Genomic DNA, 23,012 nt, shown 5'->3' with positions numbered 1-23,012 from the left:
ACACCACACACACACACTCACACACTCAAACATTCCAAAATACAAATAAAACTGAAAAGCAAACATTTAAAACCTCTCTTACCTCTATTTGCTGAATAAGTTTTTCATCCTCTGGTACATTTGGGTCAATTGCAATGACCACGTTTTCATAGCCATTGCCATTCAGCTTAATGAGGGATGCACCTGTACCCTGAAGCAGGTACAGGGTAAGGACCAAAATGGGCATCTTAAATGGCACCATGATTCTCTATGTCCAGTTCTTCATAGAAGAACCCTCACTACGATATTTCAGGTAGCTGAAAAGTGCTGGAGAGATGACACCAAGAACTAGGTTAGAGGGACAGTTAGGATTCTCCCCCCTTCCCCCCCACACACTTCCTGTCTCTCTCTCTCAGATGGCCCTAAGGGCTCTAATCAATGTGAGGATTATCAGAAATTTCCAAAAGACTACTCTCACACCGTGGCTCTTTCTGAAAAGGGGGTTATTCTTCAAGAAGGGAAGTTAGGGAGGTGGGAGAAGGAAAGAGGGAATTTAGGGGCTCCCTAATCTTCTATGAGATTCAATACTGGGAACTACAGTTACTTTGTCCCTGAAGGGATATTGTTGAGGACCGAAAAGGTTCTTCAGAGCTATGTACCAATCTTTTTAGGGTGAAGTCCCGAGCCAGGAATCCAGAGCCCAAGAGAAGTGACCAGTTTCAGATGCTGGCTTTTTTAACTGCCTCCTTGACAAGATTCTTCTTTGGAATCTTCCTTCCTTTTCTCCTTGATTGACAGTTCCTTCAAGCTTCCATTTCCTTGAATTTGTTTGCCAATCATACTGGTGTTACAATCTCTTCCTCACAGTAGGCCAAAGGCTTGTCTAGAAAACCTGCCCCTTCTGCTACTATTTATGTGCTCTTCAAATTATCCACCTCAACTTTCCCTGGACTTGGGCCATGCCTTTAAAAATATACAACTTCTTCCTTGTTGTGAATCAGAAATAAGTTTAATGGTACTTTAAAAATACTTGCCTCCAACCCTGACCATCTTGAACAAAAAGAGTACAAAGCAAATATTCATTTTGTTGATATACTTTTTAGTCACTTGCATTCCTTACATTCCCAGATGTTGAAAGAAAGATCTAACCTGAATAAACTATGAATCCAGTCTTGCCTAATTCCCAGAAACTGGAGGATTGGTTTTTTAATATTCTGTTTTCTCAATTACATGTAATAATACTTTTTAACATCCATTTTCCAAAATTATGAGATCCTCATTGTCTCCCTTCCTCCTTCCATAATGGTTGGATCAGTTCACAACTCCTCCAACAATTGATAAGTGTCCCAATTTTGCCATATCTGCTTCACCATTTGCCCTTTTCCTTTATGTATTTATATTGGCCAATCTGATAGTGTGCTGTGATACCTGAGAGTTGTTTTAATTTTCAAGAATGATTTAAAATATTTTTCATGAGATTATTGATAAATTTTCTTTCTTCCTCTGAAAACTGCTTGTCATATCCTTTGACCATTTGTCAATTGGAGAAAGACTTCTATATTCTTATCAATTTGACTTAGATTTTTCCATTTTAGAAATGAGACCTTTATCAAAGAAGATTTTTGCAAAATTTTTCCCAGTTTGTTTTTTCCCCATCTAATCTTGGTTACTTTGTTTTTGTTCGTATAAAACCTTTTTTAATTTAACACAATCGAATTTGTTTATTTTATATCTCATAATGTTTTTTATTCTCTTGAATGCACATAAATTCTTCCTTTCTCTGTAGATCTTGTGAAGATAGAATTAACTTTGTCTAATTTTAGTGCATCAAATAAAGAACTCAGAATACCCCTGCTTAACACTGGAGTAAGATAATTCACAAGTCACTTACTATAGAAAACTCTCACCTGCAAAGGGACTGGGCAATGTTGGAAAATTGAAAGACTGCAATTGGTTTCTGTGAAGAGGGGGAGAGCCAGAAAATGAGGTGGAAAAGGGGTATAAAAGAAGAGACCAAAATCGTCTGGGCTCTCTTTCTTTCCTTGGTTTTTGGAGAGACTGGCTCCTGAGAGACCATTCCTTCCTTGACTTTTGGAGAGACTCTTTCCTTGGATTCTGCATCTTTGAGTAGAGCTGAAGAGACACGCTTTTGCTTGGAGTCATTCCAGATTGGTGAAATTCTGACTGAAAACACCACCAGAGCTTCTGGCTGAGGACTTCCTGGAAATCCACATGGAGATGGGGACTTGGCGAAGCTCCTGCCAGGGGCTGAGCCAGATTTCACCACAGTAGCACTTAGGGCTGGTAGGCTAGACCAAGCTTTGTCTCCTTCCTATATTTCCCACTTTCACTATTTCTACCTTGTAAATAAAAGTTGCTGGCAGTCATTTTGATTTAGGGGCTAATATTTTGTAATTGGCAACCACATTATTTTTTAACTCTCATACTGAGTCAAAACCTAAATTTAATTGTTACAACCGAAAGGTACATTATTTGATGCTTCCCTAATTTGCTTATGGTGTCGCACTTTATGTCTAAATTATATACCCATTTTGACCATATCTTGGTAGAGAGTATTAATTATTGGTCTCTATACCTAGGCTCTACCTTGGAGTTTTCTAGTTTTCATAGCATGTTTTGTCAAATATTGAGTTGTTATCCCAGAAGCTAGGATCATTATATTTATCAAACACGAGATTGCTAAGGTCTTTTAACCCTTTATACTGAGTAACTAATCTCTGTCTTAGCCAGCACCAGATGTTTTTGTTGATTATTGTTCTGTATTACATTTTGAAATCTGGTACTGCTGGACCACCTTTCTTCAATTTTTTTCATTAATCCATTGATATTCTTGATCTTTTGTTCTTCCACATGAATTCTGTTATTATTTTTCCTAGTTCTCTAAAATAATTTTTGGTAATTTGATTGGTATGGCACTCAATAACTGAATTAATTTTTATTACATTAGTGTGGCCTACTCATGAACAATTAATATTTTCCCAGTTATTTAGTTCTGACTTTATTTGTGTGAAAAGTGTTTGGAAATTGTATTAACATAGTTTTTGGATTTGTTTTGGCAAGTAGATCCCCAGGTATTTCATAATGTCTAAAGCTATTTTAAATGGAGTTTCTCTTTCTCTCTCTTGCTGCTGAACTTTATTGGTAACATGTTGAAATGCTGATGATTTATGTGGGTTTATTTTATATTCTGTAACTTTATTAAAGTTATTATTTCAACTAGTTTTTTAATTGATCTTTTCAGATTCCCTAAATATACCATTCTATCATCTGTCAAGAATGATGGTTTAGTTTCTTTACTGCCTACTTTAATTATTTCAATTTCTTTTTTTCACTTATTGCTAAATCTAGAATTTCTAGCACAATTTTAAACAACAGTGATGATAATGGGCATGCTTGCTTCACTCTTAATCTTACTGGGAAAGCCTCTAACTGAAACCCATTGTAGATGACATTTACTGATGGTTTTAGATATATTCTGTTTATTTTAAGGAAAGGCCCATTTATTCCTGTGCTTTATAGTATTTTTTATTCAAAAATATTTTATTTTCCCAATTACATGTAATAATAATAATAATTTTAAATATACATTTTCCAAAATTGTAAGATCCAAACAGTCTCTCTCTCTTCCCTCCCTCTACTCGGGAATGGTAAGCAATTTGATCTGGGACATATATTATCATATAAACCACACTTCCATATTGACCATTATTGTAAGAGCACCCCCCACAAAACTGAAACCCCCAAATAAAACCATAAATAACTGATATGAAAGATGATATGCTTTGATCTGCATCCATCTCACTCCAACAGTTCTTTTCTTGGAGGTGGATAACATTTTTCATAAGTACACCATGTTAGATAGGTACTTCAAACAGACAATGCACTGGGTCAGTCTGGAATCTTTCTAGTGTTTTTAACAGGAATGGATGTTGTGTTTTGTTAAAGCACTTGTTTGCATCTATTGAGATAATCATGTGATTCTTGTTATTTAGGTTATTGCTATGGTCAGTTATGCAGATAGCTTTCTTTATATTGAGCCAACCCTGCATGCTTGATAAAAATCCCACCTGGTCATTGTGAATAACCTTGTAATATATTGCAGTAATTTCTTTGCTAGTATTAAAATTTTTGCATCTATATTTGTTAAGAAAATGGACCGATATTATCTTTCTCCGGTTTTGTTCCTTCTGGCATAGATATTAGCACATGGGCACCCTTCCTTGCCTATTTTCCCAAGTTCTTAATATAGGATAGATGATATGGTGTTCAAATGTTGAATAGCATTCACTTGTGAATATACCTAGCTTTGGGAATTTTTCCTTGTTTGTTCAATTACTTTTTCTGAGATGGGATTATTCAAGTATTCTCTTTCCTCTTTTGTTAAACTCTGAAATTTTTATGTTTGTAAATAATCATCCATTTCACCTAGATTGTAACATTTATTGGCATATAATTGGGCAAAATAGCTCCTAATGATTACTTTAATGTCCTCTTCATTGATGGTGAATTTACTCTTTTATTTTTGATACTGGTAATTTAATCTTCTTCTGTTTTTTAAATCAAATTAACCAATGCTCTGTCTATTTTATTTTTCATGAAACAACTCCTAGTCTTATCTACTAGTTCAGTGGTTTTCTTAAATTCAATTTTATTAATTTTTCATTTTGAGAAGAGATCCACAGATGATAAGTGACAGGTTAAACCCACCATAATAGCCACTGAGAGAGAGAGAGAGAGAGAGAGAGAGAGAGAGAGAGAGAGAGAGAGAGAGAGAGAGAGAGTCAGCTTACTAAGGAGGCTAGTTCTTTTTATGTGAATTAGAGAGAGAGAGAGAGAGAGAGAGAGAGAGAGAGAGAGAGAGAGAATAAAGATAGAAAGAGAAAACACCTGAAAGACTGGGAGGGACCCCAAGTGAGTGATACACACAGCACACAAAGTTTGTGGCTAGGTCTACCATTTATTATGACAAAGAGAAAAGATTTTACAGAATGTTGAGTATAAACTAATGGAGAAGGCTATTACATTTGATTGTACCACAGTGTATCAGTCTCTGTGTACAATGTTCCCCTGGTTCTGCTCCTTTCGCTCTGCATCACTTCCTGGAGGTCATTCCAGTCCCCATGGAATTCCTCCACTTTATTATTCCTCTGAGCACAATAGTATTCCATTATGAACATATACCACAATTTGTTCAGCTATTCCCCAATTGAGGAGCATCCCTTCATTTTCCAAATTTCTGCCACCACAAACATTGCAGCTATGAATATTTTTTGTACATGCCTTTTTCCTTATTATCTCTTTGGGGTACAAACCCAGCAGTACTGTTGCTGGATTAAAGGTCAGACAGTCTTTTAGTGCCTTTTGGGCATAGTTCCAAATTGCCCTCAAGAATGGTTGGATCAATTCACATTACCACCAGCAAGGCATTCATGTCCCCACTTTACCACATTCCCTCCAGCATTCATTATTTTCTGTTGCTTTCACCTCAGAGTTGTTTTGATTTGCATGTCTCTGATTATAAGAGATTTAGAATGCTTTTTCATGTGCTTATTAATAGTTTTGATTTCTTTGACTGAAAATTTCCTATTCATGTCCCTTGCCCATTTATCAATTGGAGAATGGCTTGATTATTATACAATTGATTTAGCTCTTTGTAAATTTGAGTAATTAGACCTTTGTCAGAGGTTTTTGTTATGAAGATTATTTCCCAATTTGTTGTTTCCCTTCTAATTTTGGTTGCATTGATTTTGTTTGTACAAAACCTTTTTAATTTGGTGTAATCAAGATTATTTATTTTACATTTTGTGACTTTTTCTAGCTCTTGTTTGGTTTTAAAATCTTTCCTTTCCCAAACATCTAACTTCTGTACTATTGTGTGTTCACATAATTTTTTATAGTTTCCTTCTTTATGTTCAAGTCATTCACCCATTCTGAGTTTATCTTGGTGTAGGGTGTGAGGTGTTGATCCAAACCTAATCTCTCTCACACTTTGACAGTACTTTTTGAGGTGCTATTTTGAGAGTCTGGCCCTACCATAGCATCTCAGGAAAACTCATAAGTATGTCTTTTATGGCTGTTTTCCTCAGTCGATCTAATTTGTCTTTAAATTACCTCACATATCCTCATATCCTTTGATATGAGCCTCCTGTGGGAACAACTTTTCCATCCATGCTGTCCTCTCAAGGAACTGCTTCCCATCTTGCTGTTCCACCTTGCTATCCTCCTGGTCATTCTCAACATTTTTCTCTAAATTAATAAATTCCTCTCTTTATTTTTAAGCTTTTTGGAGTCTTGCATTCTTGCAAAATGTATCCTTCTTGAACCCCAGGGGTACACCTCTGCACCCCCACAACAGGCCCTGTCAACAAGCTGATCCAACCTGATCCAATCTCTACATGCATACGCCTTGCCTCCCTTCTTGTCTCGTCCCAGGCGTGGGGGCAACTGAAATCTCTCTCACAGCTAGCTGCAGATGTAGTTAGGACACATAACCAGGAACCAAGTCTAGACTTGATTTTTGTTGCTATGTTTGCAATTCTTGCCTGTCAGGTAAAGCCAGTCTCTGTTAATGCTCACTGGGCTTACTTCCCAGAACCTCCCATTCTTCACCCTGCCACATGGCTCAATGATTTCCAGGTATATGCCAATGATTCTGAATTTCTTCGAGGTCCCACAGATGAGTACATACTGCACACGTCTTCTCTTAATTTTACAAACTCAGTATTATCACATATGCCACCTTTATGGTTTACCAATTGGGCCTGACCCAACCTCAGGTTGTCTGTCAGGAGATTTTCGCTCATATCGCACTGACTCTCCCAGCAAAGACAACAAGAGACTTGTGTGGCTACTCCAAATGTTATTCCCTGTTTTCTCAATAGATACCTTTTCCGTTCAGTTAACTCCTGAACGTCCCCCTGAAAATGTCCCTGAATGTAAACAACTCTCAGACAAATATTGGCAACAAATTGACGAGGAACATGGTTTTCCCCCCTTGGAAAGAATGTGGATTTCCCCATAAGGGTGTCCAATATTTCATAATTAATAACTCATTCCACATCTTTGATCAGTTTACTTTTTGCCCAGGTTTCGATTTCAGAACATTTCACTCTCTTATCTCTGAATTTACCAAGGTTAATTGGACTAAAGTTAATCAGATTTTTCCCTCTGAAGAGCCAATATCCCGTTGGTATGGTCCCAGGTGGCTCTCATCCCTTTTGGCCTTTTTTGAACCCCCCCTTCCCCTCCAGTCTTCCATCACTCATTTCTGTTCATGGAGAGTGATTGCCTCACTTCGTCTTGCTGTTTTGTTATGCCCCAACAACAAAAAAAGACTTCAGATATGTTCATGCTTGTGTTAGATCTCCCCATGCTTTGCTTAGTCAAACAAAGAGCAGTTTCTCCTCCGTACGACGTGAATCTCTCACAACTTTTAAGATTTCTTGTTCAGGAAGTAGTTTGACAAACCGTATTGATCCATCTATTTCTGCAACCACTGTATTCATTGTGAAACAACCACCATTTCTTATGCTCCCTGTGAACTCGACAGCTGATTGGGATGATGATACAGGTGTTTATTCCTTACAAGTGATTTCTAACAGTCTAAGTCGTACCAAACGTTTTATTGCAGCCTAAATTCTGGGCATAACTGCTCGTATTTCAGTAATTGCATCAGCAATTGAGATTTAAATCAAAGTGCCATGCTGAGTACGAATGGATTTGTGTTTCTCCCCTTCCTTATATTCAATCAGTTTTTCCTTGGGAGAAAATACAATAACACATCTTTGGAATTTGGAACCACTCAGAATTTTCTATTGATCTGAAAACACTGCCTAAACAAATTATGGATATGAGCCATGCCAGTACTTCCCTTTATTCGGCCTCATCTACTGCAAATCCATTTCATGACAATGTTCCTTTCCTATGTAGCCCATAACAGTTTCATTCACACCCTCATTGCCTGTGGATTTGCTCTGGTCTTATTTTTTCTCATTCTTGCTCGCTTTCCAATTATTCTCCCGCGTCTAGGCTCCACCATCGCCCAGTCCAAATTGAGATGAAGTGGTTTACTTTAAAAAATAAGAAGGGAAGAGAAGCCGGAGGCCATCATACCCTGACGGGTTGACAAGGTCACAGTCCAAGGAAGGAAGGTCAGCAAAGCAGACCCCAGATTGAGGGCCCCCTGCTGATCCCCCTCTGTGACTTCTTTCCCCGAATTTCCCCACTAGTGGACTTGTTATGATTATTATTCTCTCCCTAATACAGGAGAAATAACATGAGAGCAAATACTTATAGGATCAATAAATATATGCCCTACTTTAAGCCCCCGAGGTTATTACCCCCAAAGGCGGCAGTTACAGAATAAAAGCCCAAAGACTACTGCCCATGATCCCTCCTTTCTCAAGCACGAGATACGCTCCAAGGCCCTACAACTTAATGAATCTTGTCCTACAGTTACCACACTCCAGTGAATTTGTTGGAACAGAAGCCAAATAGCATGGCTAGGCACTTCCAAGTAACACAAGAAAAACAGAACTCGTAAATTGAGGAAACCCCCCAAATTGGTCTGCCTAAAGTCCTCACACCTGGATGCGAATCTGTATTGTTGTTCACCTCCCAAGCAATTCTGATGGATAGTGAAAGCTGACCAAAAGCACAATGATCCTCTCAGCAGGTCAAGGGGTTCTAACCTACAAATGGCTTTATTCACATGAATCAAATGTATCCCAGAGTGTTGTAGAAACCCAGTAAATGGTCACAGAATTCTTTGTTGTAGCAACATCACAAGAGTGTTGTTGGGTGATTCGATAATATCCAGTCAGACTGTAGAATGTCTCATATGTAGAGAATTGAGTATGTGTGTGCCAAAAAGCTATATAATAAACATACCATGGCAGAGCACTGTGTGTACGTGGGCTCAATGCACGGTGTTATCTCATCTCATTCATCTGACCGTGATATCACATCTGGGCAGACAGACCCTGGTCCTCAGAGAGGCCGCTGGATAGACCTCAAGATGTAGGTTAGTAGTATGGGTGGTGATGGGGTATTGAAAAAAATCCTAACTTGTAGTCAAAGCACCTAGGTTCGAGTCCTGCCTTTGTAATTAAGTAGCCAGCTCAGCTTGGATAAATCATTAATTCCTCTGCACCTCAGTTTCCTCATCTGTAAAACTGGGAATGCTTATGCATCTGACTCACAGTGTGTGATGGGAACTCTGTAAAAAAAAGGTTATAGAAATGTGAGCCATTGGAATTATTAAGAGCACACGAGATAATATTAACAAGGTCCTGGCTGGATTCTTCCAGCACAGATTTATACATTATAATATGGGAGCAATATCTGAAGAGAAACTGCCTTGTTTGTGGGACAACAAAAAGACAAAAGTAGTAGTTCAAAGCAGCAACACGGCTCTTTTAGGATTAGAAATTTAAGGTAGGAAGGACTCTAGATTTCAGGCTTAAACAAACATCCATGACTAAAAAAGCATACACAATTCATGCTCCATTCTTCTGGTTCTCCTCTCTCTTTCCTTCCTTGTCTTCTTCATTAGGGCATAATTCATCAAATCCATTAGAATAGCTGGGTCCAAGATTTGCTAACTCAACACCCTTTTCTGTAGCAATATAACACACACTTAACAGAACATCTATAAATCCTTTGGCAGCTGCAGAGTAAAATGCCATAAATGGGAAACAGATATTTCTCTGAGCAAAATCAGTTTATTTAACAGTAGCAGGTATAAATTTTTTAAAAAGCAGGTTGGACTAGCCCCCTCCATGCGAACAGAAACCCTCATGAGAAGGGAATGACCCTTTTTATTGATACACAGGAAAGGAGAAGATCAAGATTGGCTACAGCTGACTTCCGGTCAAGATGGCAGCTTAGAGAAAGCTAAAGTTCAGATCTCTTGAAACCCTTCCTTACCGATCTCAAACCGAATGCTCCTAGGAAACCGAAATTCAAAACGATCAACAGCATAGACCCCGGGAGTCCTCCTCCTGGACCTGGACCTGGATCAAAAGGTAACCCCCCCCCAAAAAAAAGCCAGAACCCAAGACCACTCGGACCTTAGGGATAGGCAGAAGGAAGGTCCTAGGACCCATCCCCCCCAACCCATAGTGCTGAGTCCAAGTCGAGGTAGCAGAGGCAACCTCAGAGCCCCAAGGCCTGCTATTCTGCAGGCCGCTTCCTGAAAACAACCTAACCCAGTGGAGGGGGCACCCAGACAGCAGGGAAACAGAGAGGGATGGGGGAGCTCCTAACCCTCTGGGAGGAGCCCTCGGAGCTCCGGGAAGCTGCGGACCCTCCCCCTCAGAGAGCAGGGTCTTCTGAAACAACAGTAACCCGCAGGACTGACAAAAGGACCCCAGGGCCATCTATTCTGAAGGCCACAACCTGAAAACAATCTGACCCAATCGTGGGGGCACCCAGACAGCAGGGAAACACAGAGATGTGGGAGCTCATAACCCCCTGGCTGGATCCTTCCATTGGAGTCTCACGAAAAAGTCCCTGCCTCAAGGCATACTAAATTCAACCCAGGGAAAGCTAATCTCATAAGGAGCCCTGGAGCTCCAGGAAGCTGCGGCCCCTCCCCCCACAGAGTGCAGTTGCTGGCTGGCTAAGGCACAGGAACAAGGGCCAAGCTAGTCTTAGAGCATGGAAGTAAGGCAACAGAGAAGCATCAGGAGGGTGCCGAGGAGAGGAGGGCAGTAACAGGGACACACCAGCAACTCCTGGCTTCCCGGGAAGACAGACCAACAACTGCATAGAATGGACAATCTGCCTAGGGCTAAAACCTCTGAACACCAGACAGAGATAAGAAAAGCTAATCCCCCCACTGAGATAGAGATGGCAAACTCCACAGAAGCACAAAAGTTCCAAAATTAAAAAAAAAAAAACAAGAAGGGGGCGACTTTAGACACATTTTATGAAGCAAAAATACAAAACACAGAGGAGATAGAAGAGGAAACACAAGCAAATGCTTTGAAACCTTCCAAAGGAAATGGAAACTCTCCACAAACCCATGAAGAATTTGAATCTGAAATGATCAAAAAGATGGAAGCCTTCTGGGAGGAAAAGTGGGAAATAATGCAAAAGAAATTTACACATCTACAAAACCAGTTTGACCAAAGTGAAAAGGAAAACCAGGCTTTAAAGCAAGAACTAATAAAGCAAAGCCAAAAGGCCAAGAAATTAGAAGAGAACATAAAATATCTCACTGACAAAGTGACAGATTTGGAAAATAGAGGGAGAAGAGATAATTTAAGAATAATTGAACTTCCAGAAAAGCGAGAAATAAACAGCAAACTTGACATCATAATACAAGAGATAATTAAAGAAAATTGCCCAGAGATGCTAGAACAAGGGGGAAATACAGCCATTGACAGAGATCACAGAACACCTTCTACACTAAACCCCCAAAAGACAACTCCCAGGAATGTAATTGCCAAATTCCAAAACTCTCAAACAAAAGAAAAAATCCTGCAAGAAGCCACAAAAAGACAACTTAGATATAAAGGAATGCCAATCAGGGTCACACAAGACCTTGCAAGTTCTACTCTGAATGATCGTAAGGCATGGAACATGATCTTCAGAAAGGCAAGAGAGCTGGGTCTTCAACCAAGAATCAGCTATCCAGCAAAACTGACTATATACTTCCAAGGGAAAGTATGGGCACTCAACAAAATAGAAGATTTCCAACTTTTTGCAATGAAAAGACCAGAGCTCTGTGGAAAGTTCGATATTGAAAATCAAAGAGCATGGAATATCTGAAAAGGTAAATATGAAAAAAAGGGAAAAGGAGAAAAATGTTATCTTATTCTTTTACTCAAACATACTTCTATAAGGACTACATTTATATCAATCTATGTATACTAACAGGTGGGGAAAATGTAATGTGTAAATAGGGGGAAAAGTAAGACCAAATAGAATAATCATTCTCACACAAAGATTGACATGGGAAGGGGAGGGGAAGAAAACTCCTATAAGCATGAGAGGAAGAGAGTTTTTACTTAAACCTTACTCTCAGGGAAATCAACTCTGAGAGGGAAAAACATCCAGATCCATTGGGATTTTGCATTCTATCTTACCCAACAAGGGTAGGGAGAAGGGGAAAACCAAGGGGGGAGGGGGAGAGGGAAAACAAAAGGGGAGGGAAAGAGAGGGGGAGGGAGAGGGAAGAAAAGGGGAGGGACTAAAAAGGCAAACATATCAAGGGAGGGGATAAGGGGGACTGATTTAAAGTAAATCACTGGACTAAAAGGTAAAGCCATAGCACACAAATAATAAATGCAGCCTTCTCAGATCACAAGGCAATAAAAATAATGATCAGTAAAGGTACATGAAAAACCAAATCAAAAACTAATTGGAAATTAAACAATATGATACTCCAAAATCATTTAGTTAGAGAAGAAATCATAGAAACAATTTTATCGAGGAAAATGACAATGGGCGAGACATCCTTTCAAACCTTTTGGGATGCAGCCAAAGAGGTAATCAGAGGTAAATTCATATCCCTGAGTGCATATATCAAAAAACTAGGGGGAGCAGAGATCAATCAATTGGAAATGCAAATAAAAAAATCAAAAGCAATCAAATTAAAACCCCCCAGCAGAAAACCAAACTAGAAATACTAAAAATTAAGGGAGAAATTAATAAAATCAAAAGTGATAGAACTATTGATTTAATAAATAAGACAAGAAGCTGGTACTTTGAAAAAACAAACAAAATAGACAAAGTACTGGTCAATCTAATTAAAAAAAGGAAGGAAGAAAAGCAAATTAACAGCATCAAAGATGAAAAGGGGGACAGCACCTCCAATGAAGAGGAAATTAAGGGAATCATTAAAAATTACTTTGCCCAATTATATGGCAATAAATACACCAATTTGGGTGATATGGATGAATATATACAAAAATACAAACTGCCTAGACTAACAGAAGAAGAAATAGAATTCTTAAATAATCCCATATCAGAAAATGAAATCCAACATGCCATCAAAGAACTTCCTAAGAAAAAATCCCCAGGGCCTGATGGATTCACCAGTGAATTCTATCAAACATTCAGAGAACAGTTAATCCCAATACTATACAAACTATTTGACATAATAAGCAAAGAGGGAATTCTACCAAACTCCTTTCATGACACAAATATGGTACTGATTCCAAAACCAGGCAGGTCAAAAACAGAGAAAGAAAACTATAGACCAATCTCCCTAATGAATATAGATGCAAAAATCTTTAATAGGATACTAGCAAAAAGACTCCAGCAAGTGATCAGAAGGGTCATCCACCATGATCAAGTAGGATTTATACCAGGGATGCAGGGATGGTTCAATATTAGGAAAACCATCCACATAATTGACCACATCAACAAACAAACCAACAAGAATCACATGATTATCTCAATAGACACAGAAAAAGCCTTTGATAAAATACAACACCCATTCCTATTAAAAACACTAGAAAGCATAGGAGTAGAAGGGTCAGTCCAATAAATAATAAACAGTATAAATCTAAAACCATCAGCTAATATCATCTGCAATGGGAATAAACTAGACGCATTCCCAATAAGATCTGGAGTGAAACAAGGATGCCCATTATCACCTATTCTATTTAACATTGTACTGGAAACACTAGCAGTAGCAATTAGAGTAGAAAAAGAAATTGAAGGCATCAAAATAGGCAAGGAGGAGACCAAGTTATCACTCTTTGCAGATGACATGATGGTCTACTTAAAGAATCCTAGAGATTCAACCAAAAATTAATTGAAATAATCAACAACTTTAGCAAAGTTGCAGGATACAAAATAAACTCACATAAGTCATCAGCTTTTCTATATATCTCCAACACAACTCAGCAGCAAAAACTAGAAAGAGAAATCCCATTCAAAATCACCTTAGACAAAATAAAGTACCTAGGAATCTATCTCCCAAGACAAACACAGGAACTATATGAACACAACTACAAAACACTCTCCTCACAACTAAAACTAGACTTGAACAATTGGAAAAACATTAACTGCTCGTGGATAAGACGAGCCAATATAATAAAAATGACTATCCTACCCAAACTTATTTATCTATATAGTGCCATACCCATTGAACTCCCCAAATATTTCTTTCCTGATTTAGAAAAAACCATAACAAAATTCATTTGGAAGAACAAAAGATCAAGGATATCCAGGGAAATAATGAAAAAAAAAACAGATATGAAGGGGGCCTTGCAGTCCCTGACCTTAAACTTTATTACCAAGCAGCAGTCATCAAAACAATTTGGTACTGGCTAAGAAACAGAAAGGAAGATCAGTGGAATAGACTGGGGGAAAGTGACCTCAGCAAGACAGTATACGATAAACCCAAAGATCCCAGCTTTTGGGACAAAAATCCACTATTCGATAAAAACTTCTGGGAAAACTGGAAGACAGTGTGGGAGAGATTAGGAATAGATCAACACCTCACACCCTACACCAAGATAAATTCAAAATGGGTGAGTGGCTTAAACATAAAGAAGGAAACCATAAGTAAATTGGGTAAACACAGAATAGTATACATTTCAGTCCTTTGGGAGGGGAAAAACTTTAAAACCAAGCAAGACATAGAAAGAATCACAAAATGTAAAATAAATAATTTTGACTACATCAAACTAAAAAGCTTTTGTACAAACAAAACCAATGTAAGTAAAATCAGAAGGGAAAGAACAAATTGGGAAAGAAAATCTTCATAGAAACCTCTGACAAAGGTTTAATTACTCAAATTTATAAAGAGCTAAATCAATTGTACAAATAATTAAGCCATTCTCCAATTGATAAATGGGCAACGGACATGGATAGGCAGTTCTCAGATAAAGAAATCAAAACTATTAATAAGCACATGAAGAAGTGTTCTAAATCTCTTATAATCAGAGAGATGCAAATCAAAACAACTGTGAGGTATGACCTCACACCTAGCAGACTGGCTAGCATGATAGCAAAGGAATGTAATGAATGCTGGAGGGGATGTGGCAAAGTAGGGACATTAATTCATTGCTGGTGGAGTTGTGAATTGATCCAACCATTCTGGAGGGCAATTTGGAACTATGCCCAAAGGGCAATAAATGAATGTTTACCCTTTGATCCAGCCATAGCACTGCTGGGTCTGTACCCCAAAGAGACAATTGACAAAAAGACTTGTACAAAAATATTCATAGCTGCGCTCTTTGTGGTGGCCAATAATTGGAAAATGAGGGGATGCCCATCAATTGGGGAATGGCTGAGCAAATTGTGGTATATGTTGGTGATGGAATACTATTGTGCTAAAAGGAATAATAAAGTGGAGGAATTCCATGGAGAATGGAACAACCTCCAGGAAGTGATGCAGAGCAAGAGGAGCAGAACCAGGAGAACATTGTACACAGAGACTAATACACTGTGGTATAATCGAATGTAATGGACTTCTCCATTGGTGGTGGTATAATGGCCTGGAACAATCTGCAGGGATATAGGAGAAAAAACACTATGCATAAGCAAAGGATAAACTATGGGAGTGGAAACACTGAGGAAAAGCAACTGCCTGACTACAGCGGTTGAGGGGATATGACAGAGGAGAGACTCTAAACAAAACTCTAACGCAAATATTGACAACATAGAAATGGGTTCGAATCAAGAACACATGTGACACCCAGTGGAATCACACATCGGCTATGGAGGGTGGGGGGGAGGAAAAGAAAATGATCTTTGTCTTTAATGAATAATGCTTGGAAATGATCAAATGAAATATTTAAAAAAAAAAGATTGGCTACAGCTAGGGAATGTGGGTTAGCATTCAGGTGTGCCTGATGACACTCATCTAATAATTAAGAAATAGTAATTGCTTTATTGATCTTAATGGCCTCCTATCTTGATTAGAAAATCTTCCAAATTGAAGCTCACTGTTATTCTTCTTCTTGGGAAACATCAGATCATGACTTAATAGCACAAAGACATATAAAGTGTTATCTTTGGTGGGGGACTGGTACCTATAAGCTAGTCTTGTTTCCAGAAAAGAAGCAGATGTCCTAGACACTAGTAGCAAACTAGCAACAAAGTGATAACACGTTTCTGTTTCAACGACACCTTTAAGACAGTTCCCACTGGGAGAAACTGTGTTTTTGAGCAGGGTGAGTTCAGGCTGATGCTAACCATTGTAAAAATCAATACAGCAGACTTCCAGCTAAGCATGGCGGTCAGCTAAACGTGGTTTACTCACTCTTCCCAACATACACTGACAAGGACTACCCCAAAAGACCTTAAGAATCATCTTCATAGGAGTGGAGGAGCTGTAAAATGGGGTGCAGAATTGAAGGTGCATGGGATTGGGGCTTTACCAGTCTATAAGAGGGTGAAAGGGCTTCCACACAAACGTGACCCAGCCTCCCCAACCCACACCTAAAGGGCCAGAGCCAGGGCCAGGGCACACCAAGATGATTGAGCAAGAGGCGCCACTGAAATGAGAGGACTCATCTGCACCCTTGGGGGCTGACTAGGACAGCAGGGGACCCCCTTCCCCTGCCCCCAAGGCAGCTGGGCAAAAAAACACCAACATGTGAATGAGCACAGAGGTCAGGTGCTCAGAGCCAACGCTCCAACTGCAGGCAGGCAGAGTGCCTCTGGAATGAGCAGGGAGCATTTTTTGGGTCCTTGGGAACTGACTAGGACCTCAGGGGACCCACCCCTGAAAGCAGCTAAACCAGAAAACCAGGTAGGCGAGAGATCGCAGTCACTGAGCACCCCCTTGAGGGAGGCACCCAGAAAAGCCTCAAAGGACTGGGGAGAATTGAGAGCCTGCCTCTGCTCCTTAACTCCATACACAAAACTTGCCCAGCTGACTCAGATTTCTGACCAAAGAGGGAATTGAGAACATTCGGAAAAATTGTTAACTGTGCACTCGAACCTCGAAATCACTCTAAGAAATCAAAAAAGAAAGCTGTCACCATCGAAAAATTTTACAGAGGAAAAACCCAGGCTGCAGAGGTTTCAAATTGACCTTTTCATACCCTACAGTACTGATGGGGTACAAAAAAATTGGTGAACTTCACAGAAATCCAGAGTTCAGAGCCAACCCTGGATAGAATAAGCGCTCGATGTTTCCATTCCCTTTGAAGATAAACATGGAAATAACTTTTAAGTGTTTATATCTTTCTTTTCTGTTTATTCAAATCTCAAAGTGACTCTAGGCTTAAAATGTAATTTTTGAAAAAATTCATAGTGGCATATGTGGTATGTCCAATATCACGAACAGCAGTCTTTAGACTTGTGTGTGAGAGTGAGTGTGTGTGTGTGTGTGTGTGTGTGTGTGTGTGTGTGTGTGTGTGTATAAAATGAATCAAGAAAGGGAAAGAAGTTTAATGCTCCCTCTTTGAGTTCAGGCTTTTCCCAGGATATATGTTAGCTATATGAGTCCAGAGCATAATCCTTCATCATAAGAAGCACCTCAGACCTCAGGTAACACAAATAAAGAACTTCCAAGAAGAATAAGAGTGAAGAATGTGAATCATCAGAGAAGTATAATTCAAAAAGGATGGGTGGTCAAGGGGTGAGGAGATGGGGCATAACAGGAAGATGTCCCAAATGTTCTGCTGCTCTCCTTTTGATGTGGGGAAAAATTGAGAGAGGGCTCCAGGATGCCTGTTGCCACTACTATTACTGCAGGGGCTGCTACTGCCATGACATGGCAGAAAGCAAAATGCGGAGAGGCTAAGACCGAGACTGCAGTCTAGTTCTATGGAAGCCACACAGAATTAATAGATATAGCCTGACTAGGGATACTTCTTTTATTGTGAACAAAACAGATTACTACTTACTTTCTCATTCCATGAATCGTATACATTTAAACTCTCCCGAATGAGCACAGAGCTGACTCTTTAATATTTGTTTCTTAAGAGTTGGTTTTTCTTTCTGTTTTAAACCTGGTTCACCTAAGATAAAAGATAAAGTCAACTATTGTATTACTGGTCTGTGTGGTTTGGCATTAGAAGATAGCCAGGGTGAAGCAATAGGTGCTAAAGCTTTGATAGAGGGGAGAGAAGGGAGAGATTTTTGAACTGACACATCGACGATAATAGCTAATATTGGCTAACATTTATACAGCACTTTCTACGTGCCAGAAACTGTGCTAAGTACTTTATATATAAAATCTCATTTGATGCTGAAAAGAATTCTAGGAGGTAGGTGCTATTATCATTCTCATTTTATGGCTAAAGGAAACTGGGCCAAGCAGGGTTAAGGGCTTTGTCCAGGATCACACAGCTAGCAAGTATCTGAGACTTGATTTGAACTCAGGTCTTCCTGATAGCAGGTCCAGCAGGTTTATGGTGGGGACAGCTAGTAGTAGGAGGTATGAGGCAAGATGGTGGAGGCAGCTATTGTAGATCATTTCCCAAGAGACTGAGCCACACAAGGGAGAAAACATTTAGGATAATGATAATTTCTGGGGATGGATGGATCATGTGAGAGTTTTTTGAGGACAGGGTGTGTGTGTGTGTGTGTTGGGGGCATACATGGTCTTGTGTAAAGGCAGGAGAAAAGCAGCCAGAGCACAGGGAGAGATGGAAGACAGGTGCCAGCCTGGGGGTGGTAGTGAAAGAAGTCTGCTGGAAGAGACTCGAGGAAATGAGATAATTTGTGATTTAGAGGAGTTTTCCTTGGCCAGGAGGAAGGCTACCTTAGCATGTGATACTAAAGGAGAAGACAATGTGCTAATACACAAAATATAAGACTCCCAAGTAGATGAATTATGTGGAAATCGTTACCAACATATTGTGTTTTATCTTATTTAACCTTTACCTTCTTTCTTAGTATCAATTCTAAGACAATAGAGTGGCAAGGGATAGGCAATGGGGGTTAAGTGACTTTCCCATGGTCACACAGCTAGGAAGTATCTGACTTGAACCCAGGCTGGTGTTCTATCCACCGTGTCATCTAGCTGCCCCCTTGGCACATATTAAAAGCAAGTTCGGAGTCCCCAGGCTAAAACCCCTGTATTAGGCCACATTCCCAGAGGGCAATATCTGTGGTTACAGAGGAGAAGGAGAACAGCTACAAACAACCAATGGCCCAGTTCCATGAATGCAGCACCAAAGGACTATGACCAAGCTCTGCGTGAATACTCATCTACCTCCCTCAGGATGGGCATACCTAAAGGTGCCTTGGATCTGCCAGTCCAAGGCTGATGCATTTGTAAAAGGCCCTGGATCTCTTGGCTTTCCTATGTACAAAGTCCTGTAAGCCAGGCAGAGAGGTAGTTCAATGGATAGAGAGGCACGAATAAATAAAGCAGTGCAAGCCCCCTGTTCAGGAGCCCCTCGGGTCAGTCTACAGTTTGGCAGAGCTGACAAGCCTCTGGTTGGTCCTCTCAGGAGATGAGACATGACCCACAGCCAAAGAATGACAAGAAGGGCAGCTGAGTCACAAGCTGGCACACATGGTCTCCTTGTACTTCCTGCCTGTTTTTTTCACTTTGCAAAGAACAATTATTTCTTTCCTATCCTTCATTTAATTTAAAGGGAAATATAAAAATAAAAGCCTTTTAACAATTTATGTATAATTGAGAAAAACAAATGCCTGCATTGTGTGAGGGCGCCCAATATAGAGGTTTCATTGTGTGTCTTGAACTTATTGCCTCTCGGTCAAGAGGTGGATTGCATTCTTAATCACCAGTCCTTTGTATCCTTTATTTGAACATGCACTAAATTATCATTTTGAATGGAGTAGTAGAGAGATGTTTTCCAAGTCAGAGACCCCAAGGTTCAATCCCATCTCTGAATACAGCCAATAATGACTATGTGATCTAAGGAAATTCACTTAATCTCTCAGCAACCTAATGTCACTGGCATTGGTAGAGGAAGTTTCCTATTCCAAGGAAATCAGTTTGAGCATCCTCAAGATGTTCTGGGCACTTGGGATAAAGAAGAGAAAAATTAAATAGGTAGGCTTTGCTTTGAGAAGTTTGAGTGAATGAATAAAAAAGCCTTTATTAGGCACTTAACTGAGTACCAAGGACTATGCTGAGGACACAAATACAAAAGCAGAGGAGATAGTTTCTGCCCCATGTGCGTGTCCCAAGATCTCTGCTTTTGGACTTTACCACTTCTCCTTCTCAGGATTCTCCTCAGCTCCCTTGGATTCCATTAGCTCTGTGTAGATGACTTCCAGGTCTATATATTCAGCCCAAATTTCTCTGCTGGCTTCCTCTTTCCTGTCACAGGATTCCTGCTAGACATATCTACCTGGATGTCCTATAGGCATCTTAAACTCAGCACCTCCAAAATGAACTTATTTCATTCCCTTGTGAATTCATCCTTCCTGCAAGCTTCCCTGATTCTATTGGAGGGACCCAGCCTAAAGCACAGGTACTTCATACAACTCTTCCTCCCTTCCTGATGAATCTAGGATTTGTTATAAAGTTTTTTTTAAGTTCACTCTGCCTCATTAAGAGAAGAATATCTATGATAGAGGGAGTTACTTAATCTCCCTCTGTTGCTTTAAGAGAAAGTAACAGGTAGAATGGCCCTCTGTCTATTTAAGAGACCAACTATAAAAGTAAAGAAAGATCAGTTAAGAAGTTCCTTCTCTCTGGCTTTGGAGAGAGCAGGGCTGCATCAATGTCTGTCAAGAGGATCTGACAATTACTTCTGACAGTTTGTTTCCAGATACTGGGCTGGAGAAGTTAAAGACTTAACAATTAATGTTCATTGATTTGTTAGTTGTAACAATTAAAATAGTGGGAGCCATAAACTATAACAATTAAAGAGTTCTTGCCACAAACTTTGACCGCAAATATATGTTTTTTTATATTAAAAATAAAATGGTTGCCAGGGAAAAGTTCCCAAATATGAAATATACCCAAGTCAGCTGGGTTTTTATGGAGATTTTAATTAATACAAATTAAGGTTTTAATGAAAGGGAGAGAGAGAATAAGAGGAAATAATGAGAAAGGGGCCAGACCAGCCTAGGCCAGCCTTAAGGCCAGCCTAGGCTGGAAGCCTAAGAGAGAGATCAATCAGTCTTCAATCCACTCACCACAAGTTTTCATCCCAAGCAAGACTCTAGTGTTCAGAGACATCCAGTATAGCTCCTCAGCTCCACTTCAGTTTCCAAGGCTCAATTCCCTCCCAGAGGCCTTCTGATTATCCTTTTAAAGGGAATTTTCTCCTATGTCACCTCCCCTAAGTTCTCACATCTACCAATCACAGTAGACATTTTCCAAAGGACAGACCATTCTTAATTCACACCTGAGTAGACTAAACTTTTGAGTAATTCACACCTGAGTAGAGTAAAACCTCTGAGTAAGTTCTCACTTCTTTGCCTATTGCAAGTTTACAAGTTGCCTGACCTTTATAGGTACTTAACCCCCTTTTGCATTAGATCTAAAAATAGGCCCAGCTTAAGGGCTTTTGCCTTACTATAAGTATGGGTTAAGTACTTTTCATTGTTCAGTAAGGAGTTTACAACTTTATCTTCCCCTAAGGCATGCTTAAGTATGGGTGAAATAGAGGTCTCACCTTCCTGATCTAAGTCCCTTCATTGCTTAAAATGGGGAATGGTCTTAACCAAGTGTTCTGAAGTAGGGTCTGAGAATTTTTAAGATTCACATAGTTAAGACAGAGAATTAGCCAGACAGAGTAGGCCAGATAGTCCTACTTTGTCAGACAAGAAGATCCTGCCCAAGAAATGCAGTTAGAATGAGGATTCTTTAGAGATTTTAGTATAGGGTTTTTGTTTAGACATAGTTATAAGACTTAAGAGATATACTATCCTATTTCCTACCTCCTATTTCCTATCCCTACTTCTCCTTAGAATAAATAAGAGTTCCTGGTTTATAAAATTGCTCTCTGTAGCTTTCATCAAACTGCCACCAAATATTTTTAACCTCAGCTTTTCAAACCTTTCACAATCTGTCTCTCACCTACATTTCCAGACATCTCACATACCTCTTGTTCACACACTGTACATTACAAGCAGACTGGACTACTCAGCAATTTGTAAGGACAGCCAGAGGCCTTCCATTGGAGTCAAGCTCTGGAAAAGCCTAAACTCCATCCAGCAAAGCTGTGAACAGAGTAGCCCCCAGTAGTGCTAGTGGATCCCAATAACATCAAAGCCATAGTCTAGCTAGAGCCAAGAAACATAACCCTATGACTTCACCTGAGGGTTTTTTTTTACTTAAAAAATTTTAATAAATTTAGAACATTTTTCCATAGTTACACGATTCATGTTCTCTCTCCCCTCCTCCTGCACTCCCATAGCCAATGCACAATTCCACTGGGTTGTACATGTGCCATTGATCAATTCCTGTTTCTATATTATTAATATTTACTTTAGTCACCTGAGGTTTCTAACCCCTCTGTGTTGTGCATTTTAGAAACTGGATATTCTTACAAAAACCTACTGAAGCAAGCATTCTCTGGGAATCGGGCTTAAATGCTATACACTGACATATTGATTTATCAGCCTATAGAAAACTCTGTCCAGATTCAATGGGGTAAACCAAATCCATTGTACCAATCTTGTAAATCATTGACATCCATTGTGTATGTGAAAATCCTACCTAATCCATTAGTTTCCATAATGAATAACCTTTGCCGTGATCCATCATCAGTGTGACATGGTCCCTCTGGATCTCATAAACCTATTCATCCTTCCTACCCTGCCTCCTGAATCCACAATTACCTCCAGCAGGCCTGGCAGGTGGTACCTGACTGTGGGGGTCCCCTGGAGGCATAATGAGGGATTTCAGTTAATGAGACTCTCCCAGGGCATCAAGACAGGTATACCAGTTGAGTTGGACTCCCCCCTTTTTCTGAGGCAAAGGGAAAAATTTCTGGGGTCAATAGTCAGGAGTTAAACTATTGAGGCAAATTAGTTAATTCACCAGGCTCCTCTGAGAGATCCAAATACTGAATTCCATCAAGGAGACTTAGTTTTTTTCCTCTCTCAGAAATGGCCAATTTATCAAGGACAAAACCCTTTCTTTCCCTACTCACCCCCCCCCAAAC

At 39.6% G+C, this 23,012-nt stretch overlaps 1 protein-coding gene across 1 annotated transcript in view; it reads right to left on the bottom strand.

Annotated features, from left to right (window-relative positions):
* LOC100009852 (calcium-activated chloride channel regulator 1-like) overlaps positions 1 to 749 on the bottom strand; it is a 52,047-nt gene extending 51,298 nt beyond the window's left edge. The window contains exons 1-2 of the mRNA XM_007480565.3: positions 639 to 749; positions 83 to 306 (exon numbers count right to left, since the gene is read on the bottom strand). Coding sequence (XP_007480627.2) covers positions 83 to 241 — 159 coding nt within the window. The 5' untranslated portion in view covers positions 242 to 306; positions 639 to 749. The remainder of the gene's footprint in view (positions 1 to 82; positions 307 to 638) is intronic.
* Between the last annotated feature and the right edge of the window lie 22,263 nt (positions 750 to 23,012).

This window comes from Monodelphis domestica, chromosome 2 (genome assembly GCF_027887165.1).
Source record: "Monodelphis domestica isolate mMonDom1 chromosome 2, mMonDom1.pri, whole genome shotgun sequence".
Taxonomy (NCBI): Eukaryota; Metazoa; Chordata; class Mammalia; order Didelphimorphia; family Didelphidae; genus Monodelphis; species Monodelphis domestica.
The sequence above is the reverse complement of the archived record's forward strand: the minus strand, read 5'-3'. Positions and strand labels throughout refer to the sequence as shown.